General features: G+C 45.4%; 1 protein-coding gene and 1 pseudogene across 1 annotated transcript; one reads left to right on the forward strand and one right to left on the reverse strand.

Annotated features, from left to right (window-relative positions):
• Positions 1-975: 975 nt before the first annotated feature.
• Positions 976-8,650, reverse strand: LOC122329932 (keratin, type II cytoskeletal 1-like). The gene is made up of 3 exons (XM_043226635.1): positions 8,342-8,650; positions 3,318-3,409; positions 976-3,080 (listed from the first exon to the last, which is right to left on the reverse strand). Exons 2-3 carry the CDS (start codon positions 3,376-3,378, stop codon positions 1,465-1,467), a joined length of 1,677 nt encoding a protein of 558 aa, XP_043082570.1. The 5' UTR covers positions 3,379-3,409; positions 8,342-8,650; the 3' UTR covers positions 976-1,464.
• Positions 8,651-9,303: 653 nt separating this feature from the next.
• On the forward strand, positions 9,304-12,920 carry LOC122330115 (annotated as a pseudogene).
• The last annotated feature ends 392 nt before the right edge of the window (positions 12,921-13,312 follow it).

The following is a 13,312-nucleotide window of genomic DNA, read 5'->3' on the forward strand; positions in this document are numbered from 1 at the left end:
CACCGACGTGAATAACAATCTTACAGAATTTACATTTAGCATTAGCCAGCACTTTTAAATTTGACAAGATGTCAGACGCTCTGGCTCCCGGTAAGCATTGGACTATGGTGGCTGGTGTCTCTATTTTCACGTTCCGTACAATAGAATCGCCAATTACTAGAGCACTTTGATCAGGTTTCTCAGTGGGTGCGTCACTGAGTGGGGAGAACCTGTTTGATGTTCTGATCGGAACGGAAGAGCGGTGTTTTGACCCGCGACTAGCCCGCCTCACGGTCACCCAATTGCCCTGCTGCAGGGGCTCTGAAGCTGGAACCGAACAATGTACACGATTCACTGTACTAGTCGCATCCAAAGCAGTATCTACAGCCCTCACATTCTTACTGTCCTCAATTAAAGTTTGGATGCGTGTCTCTAATTCTAAAACCTTCTCTGTCAGCCTAGCTATTTCCCTGCATTTATCACACGTGAATCCCTGATCGCTAACAGAGAAGGATAAGCTATACATGTGCCAGGCGGTGCAAGTGACGATGCAGGGAGAAGCCATTTACTCACCGTAAGTTATGAGATATTCACTTACCACTCTTGTTGGTTACCACAGCTTGTGAAAACAGAGCGAACGAACGTGAGGAACAAATGAAGAGGAGCGGAAAAGAAGCCAATAATAGGTGCGAAAACGCTGGTGGGAACGAAAGTGAATCGGCTAAGTTTTAATTCACTGCCAAGTTTTAGATTAAATCGAGCAAACTAACAGCAGTTGGACTACTTAGATTAGTTTAATAGATAGTATCAGCGGTATGTAGACAATTAAATTATATTTAATCGCTAGAGAAAAGGTGATAAATTGAAGAGTGAAGCTACACAGAGCTACAAACAAACCAACCTCTCAGCAGACAGGAGCAATCGAGCAATCGAACAGTGTAATAACAAGTCTTGTCTAATAACAAGAAACAAGAAAAGATTATCTTGTAAACTATATAACAGTTAGAAGACTGTTCATATTTATTGTGAAGATAGTAAAATAAAAAAGAACAGAACCAATAAATATCACATTTTACCAGCAAGAATTTTGTTCAGACGCCCAAGAAACATTGTATGATGCTGAAATACATTCAAAAACATATTGGTAACAATAAACGTTGAAGACAACTAAAATGTTTAATAGTGTAATAAGTTTCAAATCATATATTGCAGTCCATACAACAGATGTCTCCTCTGTTTATAGCTGATTAACCCTCTAGTGTTCATTTTAGACAGCTGGTGCGGTTGTAAAAATATGGCAAATTTGAGTCAGAAGACACAAAAAAGATGTTAAATTCCTGTTAATGTTTGTTAAGTGAAAATTCAGAAAACATTTTATTAGGGAAGTATAAAGTAGAATGCATAAAAATAAAATAAAATTAAATTAAATAAAACTAACTGCCAAATCCCATTATCTTAGTTAACATTTAGTAATGATATGTGTATTTATGTGAAATAATTAATTACATTGACCTTGCGTTTAACAGCAGCTCTGTCAGTGCTACTAGCATATCTACTATCTGCTCCAGCATCTCCACCCAGAAGTGATTCTTCAAGAACAGCTCCAACAGTAAGTTCTCTAGCAACGATAGCTGCAGCTAAATCTTTACTAACAGCTCCACCATCAAATACACCAGCATCTCCACCAGCAACAGCTCTACCAACAACTCCACTAAGTGCTGCACCAGCAGCAGCTGCACCAACAACAGCTCCACCAACAACAACAGCTCCACCAACAACAGCTCCATCAACAACGGCTCCACCAACAACTCCACTAAGTGCTGCACCAGCAGCAGCTCCACCAACAACAGCTCCACCAACAACAGCTCCACCAACAACTCCACTAAATGCTGCACCAGCAGCAGCTCCACCCACAACAGCTCCACCAGCAACGGCTCCAGCAAGAGCACCTGCAACAGCTCCTTTAACAGACCCACTCGAAGCTCCACCAGTAGCTCCACCAACAGCAGCTCCACCAACTACTCCAACACCTACAGCTTTAGCCACAGCTCCAACACTGGCAGCAGCAGCTGCGCCAACTACAACTCCACCAACAGCTCCACCAACAGCTCCACCAACAGCAGCTCCAGCAACAACTCCAGTTACAGTTACAGTTTGAGCTCCACCTACTATAGCTCCAGCTGCTCCTCCACCTAGAGCTCCACCAACAATTCCATAAACAGCAGCTCCACCAACTGCACCACCAACTACAAAACCAGCTGCAATAGCTGCTGCTAAAATATGACTCTTATAATGAGATAAAAACTGCTGAAATCCCCTTGGCTGATCTTCATATTCTGCTCTGATTCTCTGCTCTGTCCTTCTTCTCACTTCGTCAATCTCCCTCTGTCTTCGTTCATTTTCTTGTCTTTGCCTCTCATTTTCCTCTCGTCTGAATCTGTGAGCATCTTTAAACATCTGATTACTGTAGTGTCCTCCTCCATTCTGCTCTATCATTGAGTCAATCTTCTGCAGCAGATTGTTCACCTGCTCTTTGTTATTCAGATCTTTATTGTTGAACACCTGATATCTTCCTCCACACTGATCTACTAGACGTCTAACTCTACAGTTCTCTTTAATGAGTTCCTCTACAGGCTCTTCTTCCAGCTGATCTCCATGAGTGAAGAGAATGATGGAGTATTTTAATACTTCTTCTCCAAACATGAGCTCAATCATCTGAAGAATCTGCAACTCCTGATCAGTGAATCTTATATTCACAGGAAACACAATGAGAAAAGCGTGAGGCCCAGGACTGGATAAATAAACACTTCTCGCTATCTCTGTTATTAACTCTTCATGCCTCATCTGTGTGTCAAAAAATCCAGGACCATCTACTACAGACACTGATTGGCCCGAAACAGTGGCGTGAGCTTCTGAACATATTTTGGTCACTGCATTCATTCTCATCTTAGATTTGAACACTTTCTGTCCCAGGATTATGTTTCCAACTGCACTTTTTCCAACACCAGTTTTTCCCAGAAGAACAATCCGTTTGGATGGGAGACTGGAGAAGAGAATATCATTTGTGCTGATGTGGATTCTTTGCTGTGGATTATTTGGCACTGTATATAAAAGAGAAAAGATCAAACAATCATTGTAATATACTAATACTAATATATTATAGTGTACATGTTCTCAGATAAAGGAGACAGTAAGACACTAAGACGCTTTAAATTAATGTCAAAAAAAGAATAAAAGCTGATCTTTTACTTGGTTAATCTGTCTATCTGGAGAACCAGGAGAAACACACAGAAACCTGATTCACGTTTCTGGAGAACTACTTAAACGTATTTACTCACCCTTATTTTTTTTACCAGAAATTCCCTGTGTGTTGGCCACCAACCTTTGTGTGCACGGCATGATTCAGAACTGGAGCTTCTTAACAGAAAACCTGGACAAAACACACATTTGTAAAGATATTTCCTGCCTCTGTTTTTATAAAGATGAAAGCAATAATAAAAATGGCAGTGCTAATAATATTATAATGTGCTAATAAGAAAACTCATAAATTCATAAATAATTATGTAAGATACATGCAGATGTAAAATTTGCAGAATAGCCAGCTATCACCCCTTTCGTAAAGTAAAAACTTGTCACGCCATCCTTTCCCTCGTCAGCCGATCCCAATCCCCTGAATACCAATCACCCGCACCTGTAGTCACTCACCCCTGTCCCACCGGCTCACTTCATTCAGTCAGTGGCTGATCTCGATGTTGTATACTTCCAGCTCTGATCTCACCTCTGCTCTGCCCTCTTGCCAATAAGACTTTTCTGTGACTACTATCTTCAGTTAAGGAAAGAACTATTGACTTTCTACATTGAAGTTTATTTCAGTTACTTTGAGCTTCGTCTGACGGCTGGATGCCGCTATATGACTTCTTTGATTGATTTTGTCTCATTGATCAGAGCCTTGCGGTGTGAGATCAGTTGTTGCCAAGCAGACTTCATACTGGTATGTTCTCATCATCAGAGTTATATGTGAAGCCTAGCCTTTATATATCACGAGAGGTAAGATTTCACATTTTCACCTTTACTTGTTTGATACATTTATTGAATTATTTATTGACTTATTTCTTCACTTTTAACGAATCAAGTCCCATTTGTTTAGAACTTAGTTTGCATATTTTATAGTATAAAACAGTGTACATCTGTCATGAATGAACGGTCTGAGGCGTGCGGATCCATGTGCAGGCTTTTATTAAACGAAGGCATGGTCATAACAGGCAGGCGTCGAACAGGGCTAACAGATATATAGGAGGCGAGGCAATTACAAAATCCAGAGACAGGCGGAGGTCAGGTCAGGCGGCAAACGATCAGAGAAACAGTAAACAGACAGGGTCAAAACCAGAAACTATAATCCACGAATGATCTAACTATGAGACAGGCGAAACAATGCAACCTGCAGTTGAGTGGCTTGCTGCAGTATTTATAGTCCTGGGACAGGAAGTTGTCGCAGAGGGAGTGGATGCAGATCACCCAGAGGTCAGGGCTCCCTCTGCTGGCTTGGTGACATAGCCCCCCTCCTAGGAGCGACTCCTGGCGCTCCACAACACAAAACATAACTGTGAGCTTGGGAGGGGGTTCCGGGAGGGAGTCAGCACACTGAGACCAGGGAGGAAGAGACGGTGGGAGGAGCCAGGGTGAAGACGGGAGGAGTCCGGGGTGGGAGGCGATCCAGAGCCCAGCCATGATGGTCAGTGGTGGAGCCGACGGAGGGAGGAGCCATGGAGAGGTAACGGTCATCAACCCCATGGAGCCGACCGACGGCGGCGGAGCAGGTGGTCGGGGAGACTGAGGCGGAGGCGGAGAGCCGAAGAGCCAGGGCGACACAGCGGCGCTGGAGGTCCTAGGCGATACCGCAGACTTCGGCGACTGATGCGGAGACGGGGGACGAGAAGGACGCGGCGGAGCCAGAGCAACAGAGGACTGAGGTGGAGCCGGGGGAAGGGAGGAGCCTGACAGAGCCGGAGGGATGGAGGGACGAGGCGAAGCTGGAGGAGTGGAATCCTGAGGCGACGGATGGTCGACGACCGACCAAGGCGTAGCCGGAGAGACGATGGAGCCTGGTGAAGCTGGTGGATTGACGGAGCACGGTAGAGAGGAGGGAGCTAGGAGCCTAAGGGAAGCCGGCGGGTCTACAAGCCGAGGTGGAGTCTGGGACTCGGAGGCGGGACGGTGAAGCGAGGGATCCTTCACCCACGGCGGCGATGGAGGCTGGCAGACCCGTGGCGAGCTCCAGGTGGAGGGCAGAGGGTGAGTGCAGGGGCCGCTGGGATCCTTTGACGACGTGTAGCTAGGGTGGGATGGTGGGTTAACTTGAGGCTTTGCACGAGGCGCGGGCACTGGAGGCTTTGCACGAGGCGCGGGCACTGGAGGCTTTGCACGAGGCGCGGGCACTGGAGGCTTTGCACGCAGGCGCGGGCACTGGAGGCTTTGCACGCAGGCGCGGGCACTGGAGGCTTTGCACGAGGGCGCGGGCACTGGAGGCTTTGCACGCAGGCGCGGGCACTGGAGGCTTTGCACGAGGCGCGGGCACTGGAGGCTTTGCACGAGGCGCGGGCACTGGAGGCCTTGCACGAGGCGCGGGCACTGGAGGCCTTGCACGAGGCGCGGGCACTGGAGGCCTTGCACGAGGCGCGGGCACTGGAGGCCTTGCACGAGGCGCGGGCACTGGAGGCCTTGCACGCAGGCGCGGGCACTGGAGGCCTTGCACGAGGCGCGCGGGCACTGGAGGCCTTGCACGCAGGCGCGGCACTGGAGGCCTTGCACGAGGCGCGGGCACTGGAGGCCTTGCACGAGGCGCTGGCACTGGAGGCCTTGCACAGGCGCGGGCACTGGAGGCCTTGCACGAGGCGCGGGCACTGGAGGCCTTGCACGAGGCGCTGGCACTGGAGGCCTTGCACGAGGCGCGCGGGCACTGGAGGCTTTGCACGAGGCGCGGGCACTGGAGGCTTTGCACGCAGGCGCGGGCACTGGAGGCTTTGCACGCAGGCGCGGGCACTGGAGGCTTTGCACGAGGCGCGGACACTGGACAGGCGACATCCATCTTGGGAAGCGGCTCTGGGCAGGCGACATCCATCTTGGGAAGCGGCTCTGGGCAGGCGACATCCATCTTGGGAAGCGGCTCTGGGCAGGCGACATCCATCTTGGGAAGCGGCTCTGGGCAGGCGACATCCATCTTGGGAAGCGGCTCTGGGCAGGCGACATCCATCTTGGGAAGCGGCTCTGGGCAGGCGACATCCATCTTGGGAAGCGGCTCTGGGCAGGCGGCCATCTTGGGAAGCGGCTCTGGGCAGGCGGCCATCTTGGGAAACGGCTCTGGGCAGGCGACCATCTTGGGAAACGGCTCTGGGCAGGCGGCATCCATCTTGGGAAGCGGCTCTGGGCAGGCGGCATCCATCTTGGGAAGCGGCTCTGGGCAGGCGGCATCCATCTTGGGAAGCGGCTCTGGGCAGGCGGCATCCATCTTGGGAAGCGGCTCTGGGCAGGCGACATCCATCTTGGGAAGCGGCTCTGGGCAGGCGACATCCATCTTGGGAAGCGGCTCTGGGCAGGCGACATCCATCTTGGGAAGCGGCTCTGGGCAGGCGGCCATCTTGGGAAGCGGCTCTGGGCAGGCGGCCATCTTGGGAAACGGCTCTGGGCAGGCGACCATCTTGGGAAACGGCTCTGGGCAGGCGGCATCCATCTTGGGAAGCGGCTCTGGGCAGGCGGCATCCATCTTGGGAAGCGGCTCTGGGCAGGCGGCATCCATCTTGGGAAGCGGCTCTGGGCAGGCGGCATCCATCTTGGGAAGCGGCTCTGGGCAGGCGGCATCCATCTTGGGAAGCGGCTCTGGGCAGGCGGCCATCTTAGGAAGCATTTCGAGGAAGGCGGCCATCTTGGAAAGCGGCTCTGGGAAGCGGCCATCTTGGGCAGCGGCTCGGGGAAGGCGGCCATCTTGGGCAGCGGCTCGGGGAAGGCGGCCATCTTGGGCAGCGGCTCGGGGAAGGCGGCGGCCATCTTGTGAAGCGGCTCTGGGAAGGCGGCGGCCATCTTGTGAAGCGGCACTGGGAAGGCGGCGGCCATCTTGTGAAGCGGCTCTGGGAAGGCGGCGCCATCTTGTGAAGCGGCTCTGGGAAGGTGGCCATTACTGGAGTTGATGTGTTGTCCTTCTCCTCCTCAACACCCAACGTGAAAGCTGACCCCACAGTCACTAAACCGAACTCAATAAACTGAGCAAGCGACTCACGTGGACCCTCGCGAACAAGTTTAGATTTGAGCGGCTGATGTACTCCCTCATGATACAACTCAATCAATAAACAGTCCGGTATGTCAGAGAGGTAAGCCATGTCCAAAAACTCCTTGAGTATAATCCTCAATCGATCGGGTACCTTGCTTGAGGGCCAATAAACGTCTAGCGAGGGTCCTACCTGGCCATGGATCAGGTGAAAAGCCGCTGGATCCTGGTGCGAGGTTGCATTCTGTCATGAATGAACGGTCTGAGGCGTGCGGATCCATGTGCAGGCTTTTATTAAACGAAGGCATGGTCATAACAGGCAGGCGTCGAACAGGGCTAACAGATATATAGGAGGCGAGGCAATAACAAAATCCAGAGACAGGCGGAGGTCAGGTCAGGCGGCAAACGATCAGAGAAACAGTAAACAGACAGGGTCAAAACCAGAAACTATAATCCACGAATGATCTAACTATGAGACAGGCGAAACAATGCAACCTGCAGTTGAGTGGCTTGCTGCAGTATTTATAGTCCTGGGACAGGAAGTTGTCGCAGAGGGAGTGGATGCAGATCACCCAGAGGTCAGGGCTCCCTCTGCTGGCTTGGTGACAACATCTAAAATTAACTATCCATATTTGTATTTAAATAAATGGATTTCCTAAATAAGGAAGTAATGATAAATAATGCAAATGAACAGTTTCAACAGCGTCTTTAAAATAATCAATCGGTCAATCACAAAGCACTGAACAGTATCAAATGTGGAGATGTATAATGAGAAGATTAAACGCTTAATTTTCGTTATTGAATGCAAAGACGCGCTGTTGTCTGGATCAACTCTTAGTATCAGGATCTCTGTAATCAAATTAATGATAATCGCTAGAAATTGAGTGTCCCAAACTAAGCAAGACAGAGTGGAGAAAAAACCTTGGGAGAAACCAGGTTCAGTTGGGGGCCAGATGAAACCAGCACTTAATAAGTATTAAATACCACTATAATTAATCAGCATTAATGATTTAGATTGTAAAGATGCCATGAAGTCATGGTTTACATTAACTCGTCATTTGCGCAAAACAAATATAATAATTTATGGAAGCGGTATACTCTTACCTGAAGTACTTGGAGATAAGTGAAATAATGGAGCCTTGTGTACAGATGTACAGACCTGAGTACAGGCTTTTTCTCACTGCGCTGGAATCAGTTCAGTGTCATATAATGAAAACAAGTGAAGGACTGAAAAAGAAGGGCGGTGCCGGATATTTTCGCTTCTGGGCTGCAGAAATTCCCGTTTTCAGTAGGCTTATTCAAATTAAGAAAATGCCAGCTTTCAATGGTTTTCTAAGGAAAACATAAAGCAGTAAATGATATGATTGTGAATAATTCGGTGCGATAATCCTGCCATAAACGTGGTGCACACTATGTAAGGGATAATGTACATCCAACCGCTTGTTATTACACCCGAGAGTAAAGGAAGAAGTTCCCTGAAGGACTTTTTGCGATAACAAGCGACTTAATTGGTTGCTTTTATACATAATAGCCCGAGCAGTTATACCAGTTATTACATTCTCTTTTTACCACAGAAGGCACAGATACTAAATTTGAAATTAAATTAATTTTACCTTTTAACTACGTTTAGAGAGACGTTTACTTCACCACAATTAACTCTAAAGGTCTGATTGGGTTTATTGTCATAATAAGGCTTTCAACCATCTGTTCAATAGCCTAATTTGAATTAAAATGAACATTCACACTCAATAAGCTGCATTCTGTTTTATTATGAACTCCAATACTGAGGTGCAGAAAATAAAAAATAAGTAGCAGAAATAGCAGAAAATGCTATATGCACTTAAATAAGGCTTCTATTTTAAATTACAATCCATTGCTATTTGTACTTACACAATAGACCTCTCTGTCTTTTAGATAGATTTTTTTAATGCAGTTTTATTGGTGGTCATTTATATTACGTTGTGTGTGTGTGTGTGTATGTGTGTGTGTGTGTGTGTGTGTGTGTGTGTGTGTGTGTGTGTGCGGCCCATCGCATCACGTGACTCATCAGACTCCCTTTGTTAAAAGTGAAAGTTGTTAAAACCGCTCTCCTGTGGAAATCTCCGCTTCTCGGTGAGTGTAACGTTGAAACATTTTAGTTTTTAACATTTATTTTTAACATTTTAGTTTTGCATAAATTAAAGCGTATTTTACAGTAATTTTACAGTAGCACCATATGACGGTGGCACAACTGCAGTTTGAAAAGGCATTCTCAAAAAAACAACAACAAATAAAACTCATGCAGTAAAATTTCTGTGTTCACTTTGTAAAAGCATAAATGATAAACAAATGATTGATAATTCTCTTCCAGCAGACTAATAACTAATAAGACCGGTGACATGCTATTCATCAGAGTATGTTTGTTGTCCATTTGATGATTTTATTTATTTAATTTTATGTTTAGGTGAATAAATTACTTGCAAAATCTTGGCAAAACCAATTAACGTTTGTTGCAATAAAAATATGTTTTTTAAAGTTTCATTTTTGTTTGTGTTGGTTGCATAACTAGTATTCATTTTTATATTTCAGACCTTTTATAAATAATCCGTCTTGGTTTTGTTGGCGGAAATGTCTTTGAGCAAAGAGAAAAAGGACCTTCAGGTGACGGTGCAGGCGAGTGTGTGGCTTTTTCTTTCGTAAGCAGACTAATAGAAATAATGAATGCACGATTCATTTTAATGTGACTTTTCAGAGCACGACGTTGCTGCTGATCGGTAAAACCGGATCCGGGAAAAGCACCACGGGAAACCTCATCCTTAACGATGGAGTGTTTGAGTCAGAAATGAGATCTAAATCAGTGACCAGAGTCTGTCAGAAACACACAGCTTCTGTTAATAACAGGAGAGTGAGAGTCGTCGACACTCCAGACTTCATCTTCTCCACCCACGCTGACTTCGATTCGGCCTTTGAGCTGAAAAAAGCTTTGGGTTTGTGTGAACCAGGAGCTCACGTGATTCTGCTTCTTCTGCCTCTGAGCGCGTTCACCGAGCAGGAGAAGGATTTTATTGATTGGTTTGAGCAGACGTTTGGCGCTGAATCCCTTAGATTTACTCTAGTCCTCTTTACGCATGCAAATAAAACGCGTACGAGAACACTGGGAGAGATGATAGCGAGAAATAACGAGTTATCCGATTTTATTAATCGGTGTGGTCAGAGGTATCACGAGTTTAACCTCAGAGCTCCAGAAGACGAGCGGCAGGTGACCGAACTCATGGAGAAGATCGACCGTCTGCTGTCGGAGAACAGAAACTCCTGCTACACGCTAGAAACGCTGCAGGAGGCCGAGAGAAGAAGAAAGGAGGAAGAGAGGCGAGCAGAGGAAGAGAGGAAAGCGGAGGAGGAGAGGGAAGAGAGAGAACATCAAATTACATTAGAAAGAGTCCGAGTAGAGACAGAAAGACGCGTGAGGAGAGAATATGAAGAAGGGTGGAAAGCTGAGAAACTAGAGGCCTTCTGGAGGAGCTTCAAACATCTGCTCCTTCAACAGATAAAGCTGAAACACGTCTGTGTGTTTATGTGTTTTGCTGTAGCGACAGGAGTTGTTTTGGTGTCTCAAAAAGGCTCTTCGCATGGATGGATGCTCAGGTGGGGATTCATCGCAGGGTCGGGATCGGCCGCAGGAGCTTTGATCGGGATCGCCTGGAGATTGGTGCAGAAGAGTCGGTTTATTTGTTCACCTTTCGCGAGCACCCCGGCGCTTTCAGGCAGCTCTTGCTGAAGGCAGCGGGAGTCCTGCTTGGTTTATCTGCCGGAGCTGGGATCGGTCGCGTTCTAGGAGGTGATGAACTTCCTGTCACGGTGTTAGGAGGATTGGCTGGAGCTGCTGGAGCTTTCGCAGCAGCGCGCCGATACTATAGTGATGGTTAAAACAATCATTTTTAGCTTCTCAGCTCATCAACAAATCAACAAATTCATGCATATATTTAGGCACGTACACAACCAAGCGATATTTCATGATTTTGTAATGTATAAAGTTATATTCAGATTATATTCAAACTATTCAGATTTCATTTGTAATTTTGATAAACATAGACATTATGCTTTTAGAAGTTTTAAAACATTTCAATTATAGATGATGATTGTGTTGCTCAGTACTGTGGGATAAGGGAACGAGAAATGTGAGTCCAAATTAGAAAAATAAATGATGCATAGTGTTTTTTTCTCTTCACATGTGCGTCTACAATTGATCTAATCTGCGTATTTTTTTTTTTGAGAAGTCTCCAGCATTTAGCAGTTGAATTGGAGAGGTTTCTGCTAAAAGAAGAGAGAGAACCCACACACAAGAAGACACAAGAGACTTGTTCAATCAGTTTTACTTTCAGAACCATTTATGTAAACTCATGAATAAGCAAGGCCTGACCGTGCGACTATGATTTGCACTGAATAAAATGTTCATAAGAAATGATGTACATCCCAGATGAGTGAAGGTACAATGGTGAAAGCACAACAATATAAACAATCCCATCAGTTATAATAAAGCATTTATTCATATGACTGAATTTTTAGTGCACTTCCTGCAAATATGAAAAAAGCTTCTTGATTGAATATGTGAAGTTTCATCCTTAGTGCAAATTGTCACATGACCAGAAGAGTTTATTTCCTAATTGCACCTTGAGAAGATGATGACTGCATCTAAGCTACGAAATGAAAGCCTGGTAAAGTATTGCACAAATTGTGTAAGGTTATTTGTGTGAGAAAGTGAGAAAACCACACCTTCCTCTTCTTCTAGTGCAACCATTTGTTTCAGGATTATAAACCTGTCTGACAAGCCCTGCAAGGCTTTTCTCCTCTTCCAGTAAATCCCAGGCTTCTGCAAATTATATTGTGTATAGCTTTCAAAAGATAATCACATAGAAACTGCCCCCGAAAATCCTAGCAATGGTTTATTGATTCCAGTTAATTGATTCCGTGTATTAGCTTCTCTTTAGTTTTAATTATGTGTTGTCTATTTGTTTTGCATTGCCTTTGAATCATGTAGTATTTTAATCATTGTTTATGGATCGCATTGTTTATGCTGTTTACGGGGGACTTTTATTTTAAAACGTAATCTGCTTTTCACTTTGAAGGGAGAGTAAAGACAATGGTATAGAGCGTGAGCGCTTCTGAAGGGTTAAAAGAGGTTTATTTAGCACCCCCTGAAAAGGCATTAGGTTTGTTCATTTTTATGCTGTTAGTTAAAACTGGTATTCTGCGAAGATCGCTGAATGTGTCGTAATGTTGAATGTTGTGCAATTTATATCGCTTCTTACAGTGTTTTTAAATCGCCACAAGTAGTAGGAATAGCAGAAAAAGGCTATTTGCACTTAAATAGTGCTGCTGTTTTCAGTTAGCGTAATTAAAACATCTTAGTTGTCATTTTAGTCATGAGCTTTTTAGTCTCTCTTTATGCTGACTTTAAAAATGTGGCCAGTATTCAAGACAAAAAAATTAGATGACTGGTTTATTCAACATTCAGAAAACATTTTATACTGTAAAGTTATAGAGTTAAAATGATTCTCCAGTCAAAAACTCCAGTGAATCAAATTTGCCGTGTCTAGGTCTGATGTAGTTTTTGATTTGGTAATTTGAAGTTTTTCAGTTGACACATCACTGTAGAGCATCTACCAAGGTGGTACTGAAAAAACTACCATAACCATTACCCCAAAAGTGGCCCATATCGAACCTAATCTTGTCGTAATATGGAGTGAAAAAGTGCTATTAGTTTGCTTATTCCTGAGAGATCGAGAAATCTCATATCCATGAGGAATAGAAATTAATTAGTGTTCTTAATATCAAGTCTTAGTCATTGTTCAAATAAGATAAGGGCGGGAAGATCATTCCACCAGTCAGGAACAGTGAGGGAGAATGTTCTGGAGGGAGATTTTGAGCCTTTCTGTGATGATACTCACTAACGGATGTAGATTTGTAATAGTGAATGGAAGTAGATGGGAGCTGTTCTATTAGCAAGCAAGCCATTCCAGTGCTTAGTAATGTTTTGGACCTTTGGAGTCATTGAAGATCAGTCATGCCCCTGCATTCTGAGTCATTTGTAGAAGT

The sequence above is a fragment of the Puntigrus tetrazona genome, chromosome 3 (assembly GCF_018831695.1).
Source record: "Puntigrus tetrazona isolate hp1 chromosome 3, ASM1883169v1, whole genome shotgun sequence".
Lineage (NCBI taxonomy): Eukaryota > Metazoa > Chordata > Actinopteri > Cypriniformes > Cyprinidae > Puntigrus > Puntigrus tetrazona.